At 40.9% G+C, this 12,511-nt stretch overlaps 2 protein-coding genes across 2 annotated transcripts in view; both read right to left on the bottom strand.

Annotated features, from left to right (window-relative positions):
• Positions 1–903: 903 nt before the first annotated feature.
• On the bottom strand, positions 904–6,126 carry LOC139216776 (cytochrome P450 2K1-like). Its single transcript, XM_070848006.1, has 9 exons — positions 5,917–6,126; positions 4,963–5,125; positions 4,628–4,777; positions 3,610–3,770; positions 3,005–3,184; positions 2,778–2,919; positions 1,948–2,132; positions 1,694–1,835; positions 904–1,617 (listed from the first exon to the last, which is right to left on the bottom strand). Exons 1-9 carry the CDS (start codon positions 6,124–6,126, stop codon positions 1,430–1,432), a joined length of 1,521 nt encoding a protein of 506 aa, XP_070704107.1. The 3' UTR covers positions 904–1,429.
• A 518-nt stretch (positions 6,127–6,644) lies between these two features.
• The window catches only part of abca3b (ATP-binding cassette, sub-family A (ABC1), member 3b), a 31,874-nt gene continuing 26,007 nt past the window's right edge, over positions 6,645–12,511 (bottom strand). The window contains exons 25-31 of the mRNA XM_070848003.1: positions 11,574–11,708; positions 11,264–11,458; positions 10,947–11,134; positions 10,688–10,858; positions 9,685–9,881; positions 9,343–9,416; positions 6,645–9,084 (exon numbers count right to left, since the gene is read on the bottom strand). Of these exons, the coding sequence (XP_070704104.1) occupies positions 8,953–9,084; positions 9,343–9,416; positions 9,685–9,881; positions 10,688–10,858; positions 10,947–11,134; positions 11,264–11,458; positions 11,574–11,708 (1,092 nt within the window). The 3' untranslated portion in view covers positions 6,645–8,952. The remainder of the gene's footprint in view (positions 9,085–9,342; positions 9,417–9,684; positions 9,882–10,687; positions 10,859–10,946; positions 11,135–11,263; positions 11,459–11,573; positions 11,709–12,511) is intronic.

Genomic DNA, 12,511 nt, shown 5'->3' with positions numbered 1-12,511 from the left:
TAAAGAGGGATATGCAAGAGGTTTAGATTTATTCATCCAGAGCAGTTATTCTCACTCTACTACACCTCTTGTCCTGTCACATACAGTACTTTACACATTGCTGTCTTCATGGCAGACAAATAGACCCCCCTGGGTGGCCGACACAGAGCTGTACACTATAAAATGTGAATTTTGTGCCACCAGTCTGAAGTTGTCTTCATGTAAGGGGACTAGTTAGTTTTGAAATGAAGTCTTACTACACTTAAACGTAGTGAAGAACTATAAGAGTGTCCTGAAGGATTACACTGATACGACGTGCTCTTACAGGTGTCTACATCAGCTTGAGCTGAAATTTGACCCGTGAGGATTTGTCTCAAACTGACAGCAGTCACGACAAGTTTGTTCTGAGATGTTTTTCAAACTCAGTCTCACGGGTTTTTATTTCCAAATCCCCCTTTTTTGGCAGAGAGCCACTTCAGATTTGACACCAGCTCATACCAGGCTGACTGGATCTGGACCAAGGACGTGCAGCAGTAGAAGCACCACAAGGTGCGACGCTTTATTGGATCTCTGTCTTGTGTGCATTCAGTATATGTACTGATATGCTGTATATTTAACCTTTAGACACATTTTTGAATCACTATGGTTAAATAAGTAGCTTCCATCATGAAATACCTGCACTTTACATTCATTTTTATTCTGGCACTTTCTTGTACTGTGTCACTTAAAATCTAAAAAGCTGATACTACAGTTACTCACAGCTCAATATATAAAGAAATGTTAACCAAAGCTTCATGACTTTTAGTATTTTTAGTAGTATTATTAGTATAAAGGGATACAAACACACAGTACTGATACAACTCAGATAAACATCAAAAACAACACCAAGCCTGGTCAACAGCAGGTCTAATGTATTTTTTTATTTACCTTTAATAAGGTTAAGAGGCATCTGATGAGGAAAAATCTGACCATCATTATTCAAAAATAGTTTAAATATACTTTCCCTTTATTAAATCATTTGTATTACTCTTGTCTTTTTCCATCAGCAAAAACAGTTTGTTTCCATTATTTGTATTCATTTATATATATTATATTTGTACAGATAATAAAATATTGGTAAATAAACATGGTTTAATTTAATTTTAGATGTTTATGAGATATCAGCTGTATGAAGAGAGCACTCCCAATTTATTCCTAGTAATAAATGGCATGATTTCTACCATTTGCTGCAATATAAGTATTTAAATCACTGAGAAATTACAGTCCACAAAAATAGATAATCTGTTCATAAAAACAAGCCACAGTGTCTAAGAAGCAGGAATATATACAGTGACTTAATGCAGTAGTCTCGTTCTGAAAAAAAAATCCCTACAAATTGGATAAAAATGCCGCCCTGTGTGAGAGTATATTTATGGCGCTGGTTCAGGCAGTTACAATGAGAGGTTCCACCTCACTGGAGACTGACGGCACACAGCTCATGGGGTGAAGGGGGGAGGGTGAAGCCCAAACCCGGCGTCAGATCCAGTTCATCCTCTGTGATTCCAGGTGGGGGAGTGAAACGAAAGCGCTGGAGGAGGGAGGTGAAGAAGAGGAAGAGCTCCATCTTAGCCAGACCTTCTCCGAGACACACCCTGCGGCCTGGCAGAAAAGTGGATCGTGTTGGGTCAGGTATCTCAGTAATCCCTAAAAAACCAAAAACTCAAAGATGTTGTACCTGCAGAAAAGGGCATGAAGGCGTCTCTCCTCATGAATGTACCGTCCTTATCCAGGAAGTGGGAAGGGTTGAAAGTGAGTGGGCTCTCCCATTCGCTCTCATCATACAGGACAGAAGTAAGCAGAGGAAACACAATAGTCCCCTGTAGGAAGAGCGCAGGTCATTATCAAATCCTGGGGCCAAATTACTATTTTCAGAGTTTTCAACATATCTAACAAAAACTAATGTGTGTGGATTTGGACTGAGCACCTGACCTCTTTGATAAAGTAGCCCTGGAAGGTGACGTCTCTGCTGGTTTTGTGAGGAATAGCCATGGGGACAATGTTGGCCAGCCTCTGTGTCTCGTGGATGACGGCGTCAGTGTACGGCAGGTTCTTCCTGTCCTCTACTCTCACCCGACGGCTTCCTACCACCCTGCTCAGCTCCTCCTGGACCTGGTCTGGAAAAACAGGAAATGAAAGAGGGCCCAGTAGCTGATGAAGAAAGCAGCAATGAAGCATGTTTTTCCTGCCAAAATCTGCAGAAACACTAAACATGGCCTGAATCTCTCCAAACGCTCATATTGTTTAACACAGTCTACTACACATGCAGTTATAGCTGTGCCACTAAATGTTGGTCTAGACACACAAAATACTACATTAACATTCTTTGTCTGCATTCATTTCAACAGGAGAAACAGTCTACAGTCATGCTGTGAAGCTGTACATTGTACTTTGGTCAGAAAACAAAGTAGTGGACAAAAGTTAAGGGATTTTCTTAATGATTACAGGTCACCCTGAGGGGAATCTGAACTTGTCTGCAAAATTTCACGACAATCTGAGTTGAGACATTTCCCTCCTAACAATGTTTTAAAATATCATCACGTTTCAGCTATGGGTCTACCTCAGAGCTTATGGCAAAACTGTGACTGGCACAGGATTCATTTATATACAGTATAAAGGGGCAAAGCATTAACCTGCAGCCTATTCTAGTACATAGTCTGCAGTGATGGGGGGCTACTGATGTGATGTGTGACCCTCTCCTCCACTGCTACATCTTAACAGCACACTGTGGGTGTGTTTCACAGGATCCTCTCTCCTCTTACCTTGTACATGGGGATATTTGGCCATAAGCAGCAAACCCCATCTCAGTGTAGTTGCTGTGGTATCAGTGCCAGCTGCGAACAGGTTGGTCACTGTAAATATCATGTTTTTCTCATTGTAGTGAGTGTTCACAACGCATGCCTCCTAAGAGAAAGAGCATCCACACATGAATTACAAAACAGATGTGTGAAACGTTTGTTCTCTTTGTTAGATGAAAACCTAACCTTACCTCTTCTTTCTGCTTCCGAATCAGAAAACAGTCCACAATCCCCCTGCATACGTGAGGGTTCAGTGTCTCTTTCAGATGCCTGAATAAGTCTTTGACATCTCTGATAGACATCTCTGCATATTTTAATATCAGCTGTCGATTCTTTATCCAACAGAACAGCCTGGGAAACATGTTGTAAAGCTGTGACACAACAGTAAAAACAGCAAAGATTACTGAAAGCAGTATTCACCAAATGACCAACGCCAACCCAACAGGTGCTTTCTATAGATTTAAAATGTCTATTTTTTCATTAAGGATTAAATGAAGTAGATCTTAACAGTGCATTTAAACATTTAGACACACTTTTGGGTTATTTGCCACAGTTAAAAAGTATTTTCCATCACCAAACATCTGCAGTTTTCATTCGATCCTATCTCTGTTTGCAACACATTCAGCATGTCCAGTTTATTGATCTTATTAAGTAGACACATCTTCTCTTCAAACAGCAATACTACATCACTGTAGTGTTGTATATAATTATACTGCTGTAGAATAGAGAGGACAAATGTTTCAGTTACCACTGGTTACACGCATCAAACTGCGCCGGTGTAAAAAGCAGACCTTGCCTGTATTGGTGCAGAGCCGGTAAGACGTATGACCTCGGAGGCTCTTCTCACCATGTTTGTGAATCGAGGGTCATCGTATTCAAACCTGCTTCCGTACACAATAGAGGAGATTATATTGGACGTCGCATAATTCACCGGACATGTTGTATCAAATGGTTTCCCTGCAAAATGACAGCGAGAAAACAACAAAAGTATTAGGACTGGGGCACAACATGAGAAGTGCAGTATTATACTATTCAGTACAAAGAGAACAATGAAAAATTAGTGCTTCCATTTGAGCATTTGAACACAGTCTATTGATTTCTGTGGTGAGCAGAATAATGCACTTCGTGGTGTCCTGGTGTGGAAAATAATAGACATTGTGGAAGAAAAGTCACTCAGCATTACAGGATAATTTATGTATTTTTAAGCCTGGGCCCTTTACTGGTACATACAAAACCCTTAGGAACTGTACTGGCTTGTGTTATGTTGAGCTATAATTGCTGCATTGTATCCTATTGTGCCCAATCAGTGCACATCCACTAACAATGCTTGCTTTTGTCACTGAAATTGTGCCTGACAATGTTATAGAAGGATCCCCACAGACATAGCAGTGTAAGATCCTTTTTGTTTAACCAGAAGCACGAGTCTACTGCTGCCTGGATCAGTTAGTTTGTGTGTTACACAAACATTGTGTTGAATTTGAACTAATGCCAATAACACCTGTGTAAAATGATGGTTTTTGTCATTAGACTTTGGTTTTTATTTTTGAGGTATCGTTCTTGGTTGCCAGTGGAAGCAATTTACTGAACCAATTCCAAAAGTGTTTGTGCCTACCGGTCATTTTGAATGAGAAAAAATCAGAATCAGAATTACTTAAATTAGGAGATAAATTAGAAATAGGGCACAGGTATAAAAATACCAACGTCATCCTTTAAGAGGCTTTAAGAAAAGACCTTTCTGACATTGTGTCACCTGTTCATTTTGTAAATCAGAGCACCGTGTCATGCATTATCTCTTACATATTTTAGCTCCATACCTTTGTGCTCTTCAAACTTCTGGATCAGATAGCGGCTTTCCTCCAAGATTTTATCCTCAGCTAATCTTTTGCCCATGCCGAAGTCTTTCAGGGTACTGAGGGCAAAACGCCTCATCTCTTTCCAGGATTCTCCGTTTGCAAACAGAATCCCTATCAAACATGACATGCAAGTTCAAATCTGTAAGCATTATTAGATATATAAAAAAGTACAAGATTAAATAATTGAGTGACAAATGTAATGTTATTTGTGATTTAGCTTCTTCTATATATTTTTTGTTTTTTTGCCACTGTGAACAAATACTGTATATTAGAGACTTTGTAAAGGAAGGACGTACCATGACCTTGATTGGTATCATAAAATATAGGGGAGATGTCTCGGTCTCCAAACTCTTCTGCGTAACTGACCAGAGCCTCTTTGACGACCTTGTACCCAGCCAGGACCACCACTTTATTGGTTCCCAAATACACCTTAAATACAGACCCATATTTCTCTGAAAGCTGAAAAAAAAAGGAAAAATGTTGTGAAATGTATTAGAAATCCATTGCTGTGAATGAAAGGACATTCAAATAGCGTGCAGCATGTTAGAAAAAGGGTCACATATACAGTACATGTAGTCTACACTTGTCATACATGGATGGACATGCTCAGCTGTGGCGTTTAAAACAATGTTCCCCAATCCTGGTCCTTAGGGATCACTGTCCTGCATGTGTTACATGCTTCCCAGGTCCAACACACCTGAACCAAAGGAAAGGGTCATTCTCAGGCTTTGGCAGAGCTTCATGATGAGCCGATTGTTTGAATCAGGTGTGTTAAACGACGCTCAATTGGTCCTAAAGGAGCCACAGTGTGCCCAGAAAATATCCCCCACTCTATTACACTGCCACCACCAGTCCGAGCTGTTGGCAGGATGCCTGCTTTTCACACTGTCATGTTGTTTATGCCACATTCCTGACCCTACCATCGAAAACGCTGCGGCAGAAATCAAGTCTTGTCATATAAGGCAACGTTTTTCCTTCTGTACACCTTATAGTGGTGTGTGAAAATCCCAGTAGATCAGCAGTGTCTGAAATACTGAAGTTTGTCACCAATAACCATGCCATGTTCAAAGTCAATTAAATCACCTTTCTTCCCCAGTCTGATACTTTGATTTGAACATCAGCAGGTCGTCATGATCATGCCTACATGCACTGCCACGTGATTGGCTGATTAGATCTTTGCATTAACAAGCTGTTGAACGGATGAGCGTACATATATTTGTATGCTTTTGGGACGAGACCGCTAAACTCACCTCACAGAGGGTTTTGTAGGGTCTCTCGAGATCCAGCTGCAGCAGGTTGCCAAGCAGGGGCAGAGGCCTCGGTCCTGGAGGCTCCTTCTCAAGTTCATGGGAGGCAAAGTTTCTGGAAACAAGATAGAGGACGAGCAGCAGAGCAACAGCCCCCAACAGAGTGGTGGGACTGGAGAAAAGGAAGAAAACCAAATCGTCCGAACGTGACATTTGTGACTGAGCCTTGCCGCTAACACAATGTGCTGTTGACGCTCAAAGGCACATCCCCAGTGAGTGTCCTGAATGAGCTGTAGTGCAGGGTTACTAATCCTGTCCCCTCCCCTCTGGGCTCGGTCAGCACAGGTCTCAAAGAGGGAGGCAAAGTTGACAGTTTTAGCAAAAGAGGATTTGATACCACACGGGCAGGTAGACCAAAACCCTACCATAAACAGAAACAACACTATATTTACATCATAGCATCTTTATAGGTCGCCTGTAATCCATACTAGTCCACAGTCTACTCAGGGTCTAGATCACTAGTTTCCAAACTTTTAGGCTTGTTAATACGACGACTATCTGCTTGCAAACCTTCATCACACTTTGTAAGATTCTCTCTGCGGATGCGGTGTGTAATGTAATATTTATTTACTTCTTTATTCCACTTATCCCCGTGTAGCATCTGGCCATGCAAATAGATTAGAGAAAGGTATTAGGTGTCACTAGCTGGAAAAAATGAGACCACGCTCTGGCATTTTGCTTCCATTTGCATAGAGCATTATTTAATTTAAAAAGAAGAGCGATACATATACAGTTGACAAGGTCAGTTCCATGGTACAGTACAGTACACAGTTACAATGATGTAAATTCCCTTTTTAAATATGATACACTGTATTTCAGCATAACCCAATTCTTCATTCTCAGCAGCACAAACCTTTCCATTTTTCCTCAAGCTACGTATCTAACATTGCAGTTGATTCAGGTCATACATGTAATGAGACATAAACTGTGCAAATAAGTGTAACAAAAGTCAAAATTAAGAGGTCAAATCCTTTCAAGACTGATAAACCACATAAATGTGTCTCTCTGGAATGTCTATCTCTACTTTTTTTTTTTTTTTTTTCCCCCTCACACACATCTGGCGACATGAAGAAAGCACTGAAAATCATTTGTTAATAAAGCTGATTATTGTGAGTGCTTTTTGCTTTTAAATACAGTAAATACATTCATCTCACCTCTGATGTGATGTCAGGGTGACTTTGAGAGTAGGAATGTCATTTGTACACTTGAATTAATGTGTTTGCTAATTAATCCCAGATTACAATATTGATCTTTAACATGGAAAGCAAAGGTTTCTCGTCAATATGCGTGGGGGAAAACTTCAAATGTTCACAATATTCCTACAGGATACAGAAGTCTTTTTACAAGGTTCTTTAAAGTACAAACAAGGCTTTGAGAGCGTGATGAGTTGGGCACGCTTTGTAATGAGGTTCATAGTAGCTCATCCAAATAAAAGAGGAACAAACATTGCGCTGATCATTCTTCCTCAGAACAAGGCATCTAACTGTATGCAGAGGACTTAGTTTAGTTTTATTATTCATACCATTGTTGGACCTTTTTATTGCATTTCCTGCCGTTCCCTGATGGAGCAGCTCTACATTAAAGATGACACTAGTAAAGTTTGTCCACTGCATAATAACAATCTCTTGGTATTAATATTGAAAGACTATCATAGCACTGATTTAGTTTAGTCTGGATGACTTCAGGAAACGTGTTGCCATACTCACACGCACATTCATACACATTCACACACGGGCGTGCTGTGTGAAATGCATAGCTGCAGGAAAAAAAAAAAAAGAGGGAAATAAAGTACAAAAACACCTCAAAGATCATTGCGGTCTTGCTGTTCAAGGTCCAATACATCACACGCAGCCTGAAACGTGTTGTTCTGAAGCCAATACCTCCCATTTAACTGCAACGGCAGCAACATTTCGAGACAAGTCCCCTGCGTCACACAATGATTTCGTGATTTCTCTGTAAATAGCTTCCGTGTAAACAGTAATGGATATCCACATGGTAGCACGCTGTTGCTGAAACTTGTTTGGCAGCAGAAACAATCACTGGTTCACAAGACCTGAACAATGGAGGCGTATTAAATGTACTCACCCTGGACTAAATGTACTCGGAGGATTAACCCTGGATAAGGACGGTCTTCTGGGAATGGCGAGCAGCTCTCTGATCTCTCAGTATCGTGCACTCTGTAAATCCTACTTTATACATGCATTCATTAATGTGCCCAAAACAGCCTTTAAATGAGTAAATGTTCTGCTCTGGCCTGAATGAGTATGTGGTTTTTAGTACCATGAACACATCACATTATTTACATCTGGCAACAACATTAAGAGGCTCTTAAGGATAATCAGGCATTTCGTATAGGGCAATATAAAGAAACAACAACCTTCATTAGTTACATAAGGCGCAAAGGTGTGCAACGATTTCATACATGTATCAAATGGAGTGGTTCATTCTCTTGTTACGAGTGATGATCACAAAAAACAAAGAAAAGCACAAATTCTTGGAAACATAATCAAGTAATAAAAATAAAATCATAAATAACAAAAAGACGAGTAGTTCACATATAAGTGCACGCACACAAATTAACCCTGACACACACACTTCAGAGTAGTAGTATCCAACGAATGCTGTCATTGGTGCATTGGTTCATTACTTGGTATAATCAGCATCCCCACATGTCATGATCCCAGTTCTGCTACTTTCTTGACGCACAACAACAATAACAACGGCATGAATGACCCAACAAAGACACATCGACGTGATGCAGTAGTAGAAATGCTCAAGTTGATGTTTGGCGACTGGCCCAGTGTGTGTATGTGTGTGTGTGTGTTGGTGTTCAAGGTAAAAATGGAGCTGCAGGTAAATCGCGCTCTGCTCCAGCCTGTGTGCACGGCTGCTGTGTCGCCGAGGCAAGTCCATGTACACAGGTCCTGCACACACACACTGTAGAAAATGGACAATGGATGGACGGATTCCTCCCCCCACTTACTTCCTCCCACTCTCTGTGCAGTGCTGGAACTGGGCAAAGCTGAGAAACACCTGCTCTAGTGATATCTGGCTCACACAGTAGTCTTCAATGTGGTATTTCTCTTTGGCTGCCTCCAAAGTGCCAAACACCTGGAGCGGGAGTGGAGATTAAACAGAAAACAAGGAAAAGTGGGATATGAATGCATCTGTGGTGTGATCCGAGGTTTACAATGTGCATCTTTTAAACACTGAAAGTACAAATAAATATACAGGGACACCGTGTTGAAGCTATAAAACTATAACTTGGGTATTTTAACATTACAGTGCATCATTTTGCCCACCAGAGGGGGCTCTAACACAGCGGAGCGCAGAGATGTTTTGTGTGTGTTTTCTGTGTGAATCAGTTACCTGGGCCCAGGTAAGAGTTCTGTCAGTCAAATGATAGTGCACCATTCCCTGGTGCTCGTCCTTTAGTTGACTTCCTGTGATGGGAGACAGTTCACACGGTTAGATTTGCTTTGTTGTTCTTTAATAGTCATTTTCAAGTTAACTTTTAAACAGCAAAAGCACCCTCGGCTGCTGAATGAGTAGCATGAGAAATCCTGAAAAAAAACGCAGAAAAATAGATACATTTTTACAATAGGTGCCCGTTAAAATGTTAAATGATATCTGTAAATGCACGTGCAGCTACAACAATACATTCTGCTCTGTTATAAATGTTAAATTGGCCATTAATCGTACGCCTCTAACCTGGGAAGGTACTTTCGATGAAGTCTTTAAATAGCAGCAGGTCACTGTCCTCCAACTCAGCCTCTATGTGCACTTTAGCCAGCAGGGTGTAGCCACTGCCAAACTTGCTCTTTAGGTGTTGGGGACTCCCGAGGCACTTGAACTGACCGTTGACCATCACTGCCAGTCTGGTGCACAGGGCCTCACACTCCTCCATACTGGTGAGGGAACATATCAGGGAGACAGGAGAGAAGTGTGAGGATACTCCTTTGTGAACAAGTTCTTTTAAATATAAGTATGTAAAATATTAATTTGTATAGTAACTACTAATTATAGTTAAATGTAGTGAAGTAAGAAGTACAATATTTCCCGTTGTGAAATGTAACCAAGTACATTTATTTTAGTACAATTTTGAGGTACTTTACTTGAGTATTTCCATAGTCTGCTACTTTATACTTTCACTTAACCTCAGAGAGAGAAACACACAAACTGGCCATCAGTTGTTAGCAGTTCAACCCAAGAGACATTTCACCTCTACATCTTCTTTGATGGTTTCATTTAAATAATTGTTGGGGACCCAAATAGGTCAAACTATCTGATATTTTACTAAAAAAATATTAACACGTCCAAAAAATGAAGAGGTTTTTCTTCTTTCCTCCACCATTAATCATCCCACATCCCATCAGATTTATCTTACTATACTATAAAAGGACTCCAGTCCTGAGGCTGGGAGCCACAGAGGCTAAAAGTAGCTCCATCTCAACCAGCTAGAGCAGGAAAATGCTGTTTACGCATGAATGCATCAGTTTTAATAATCAAATAATGTCCCAGGGTGAATTTTACTGCATTGTGAGTGTTTTTACTCCTGATGCTTTAAGTACATTTTGCTGATAATATTTACGTGAAATAGTAGAACAGTATTCCCTTCTGAAGTATAACGTAGCAGAAAATGAAAATACTCAATTAAAGGGCCAGTAAATCAAAATAATATTTGCTGATACACAAGCTACACGTTGAAGCTCACCTGTGAGAAGTGATGATGATGGCCTTTCCAGACTCGCGTGTGCGTGTAACAGCGTCCCACAGAAGCCTCCGGGCCACAGGGTCCATCCCGGTCGAAGGCTCATCCAGGAAGATGACTGGAGGCCCGCCAATTAGGGCCATTCCTGCGCTCAGCTTCCGCTTGTTACCGCCACTGCATACGTTTAAGGTGATATATTATCTACACACACTTGACAAAATAGAGCATTATTCATTCTTCTGTTCTCCAATCTTGTCCCCACCTGTAGCTGCGGACCAGTTTATCAGCGTGAGGCTCCAGCAGCAGCGACCTCAGGACATTCTCCACACAGCCAGACACATATTTCTCTGGTATCCCCCTGAGTCTGGCATACATGCTCAGAGTTTCTCTTCCTGTCATGTGGTCCAACACGGCGTCGAACTGAGGGCAGTAACCAATGCGCTGCTGCACCTGCAATCCAGAGATAAAAGTCCTCATTCATATCTGGGCCTTTTGAAAGCAGTGTGGCTCTACACTGAAGATTTAGTTTACTTAAAACCCACATGTTAACTGTATCTTTGAATTAATAGAGAGGCTCACCTTCTTAATATCCCTCAAGATGCTGTATCCATCAATGTAGGCATCCCCGGATGTAACGCTCTCATCGCCTGTCAGCATCTTAAAGGTAGTGGTCTTGCCTGCTCCATTGAAGCCCAGGAGGCCGAAACACTCTCCCTTCCCTACAGCTAGAGAAAGCCTGTCCACAGCCAGAAGATTCTCCCCGCTGCTGTACACCTGAGAAGGAGAGATACCCGAGAATGTCTCTGTGAGATATGATTATCTCTCTCTGTGTGTCTCCAAAAACGTTCAGATTCGTTGCGTACAGCGAGAAGACTCCTGTGCTGCATACCTTGCTGAGTTCCTGCAGTATGAGGGGGCTACCAACCATAGACTCCACCATCGGCTGGCACTCCAGGACTCTCTTCCTCTCTTCGGCCACATCCCTGTCCTCTGGAAGCAGTGCTGCATCCTCTATTAGAGGTAACTGACACACACATATGTACGATAGAAACATCAAGCAAATAAAGTAAGACACTGTCCCTATGTCACAGTAAACATTTCTTTAGGTGACGTCGTCTATTTTCTGGCATTTCCACAGGTCTCTTAATATTTAACAAGGAACTATAATACACATAAATATGTCATAGTAGCATAGAGTGGGCAGCCCTGAGTAAAACAAACGCTTCGTGAACAAGATAAAGCAAGCGTTATTCAGCTAAATGACAGAAGGATCTTCACAACTGAGAAGCTGACACAATGTAATGTTTGGAAAAAAAAGATTATTCACTTATCAAAACAGTTCCAAATTAATCTTCTTATGATTAATTCATTGATTAATCAATTAATAATTTCAGCCCTAAATGCTTTCTGTTTCCCATTTTCTGACACCAGTTGGAGGATGTTGAGTCTTTCCGATGAGATGTTTCATTCTGACATGTTAAAAAATGCCTTTAGTAAAGTCTACGTGCTGTTGAATGCAGAGGTGGTGATACAGTCCCTGACAAAAGTCTTGTCGCTTACCGAAGTTGTTGGAACAACAAATAATAACTTGACTTGTAGTTGATCAATTGGAATCTGAAATGGCTTATATGAAAGGCAAAGGCCTCTGGATTATGTGTATTGTACCAAAATAAGGTTTTGTATCATTCATTGAGATTTATCATTTAATTAGAACAGAAAGGTCAGATTTGGCTTGGACAAAAGTCTTGTCGCATACAAAAATTTTTTATTTTGAATACACAAACATGCTACAATAACATCACAGCATAAAGCTATGGTCCCTTGGGA

This window comes from Pempheris klunzingeri, chromosome 17, assembly GCF_042242105.1.
Source record: "Pempheris klunzingeri isolate RE-2024b chromosome 17, fPemKlu1.hap1, whole genome shotgun sequence".
Lineage (NCBI taxonomy): Eukaryota > Metazoa > Chordata > Actinopteri > Acropomatiformes > Pempheridae > Pempheris > Pempheris klunzingeri.
Note: the sequence above shows the minus strand (reverse complement) of the source record. Positions and strands in the feature narration are given on the sequence as shown.

Coding starts and splice junctions, on each gene's coding strand:
- LOC139216776 (XM_070848006.1), bottom strand. CDS start 6,126: ATGTCACGTTCGGACGATTTGGTTTTCTTCCTTTTCTCCAGTCCCACC. Junction 4,778..4,962: donor TGATACCAATCAAGGTCATG/GTACGTCCTTCC, acceptor CATGTTTGATAG/GGATTCTGTTTGCAAACGGA. Junction 3,185..3,609: donor CCGGCTCTGCACCAATACAG/GCAAGGTCTGCT, acceptor GTTGTGTCACAG/CTTTACAACATGTTTCCCAG.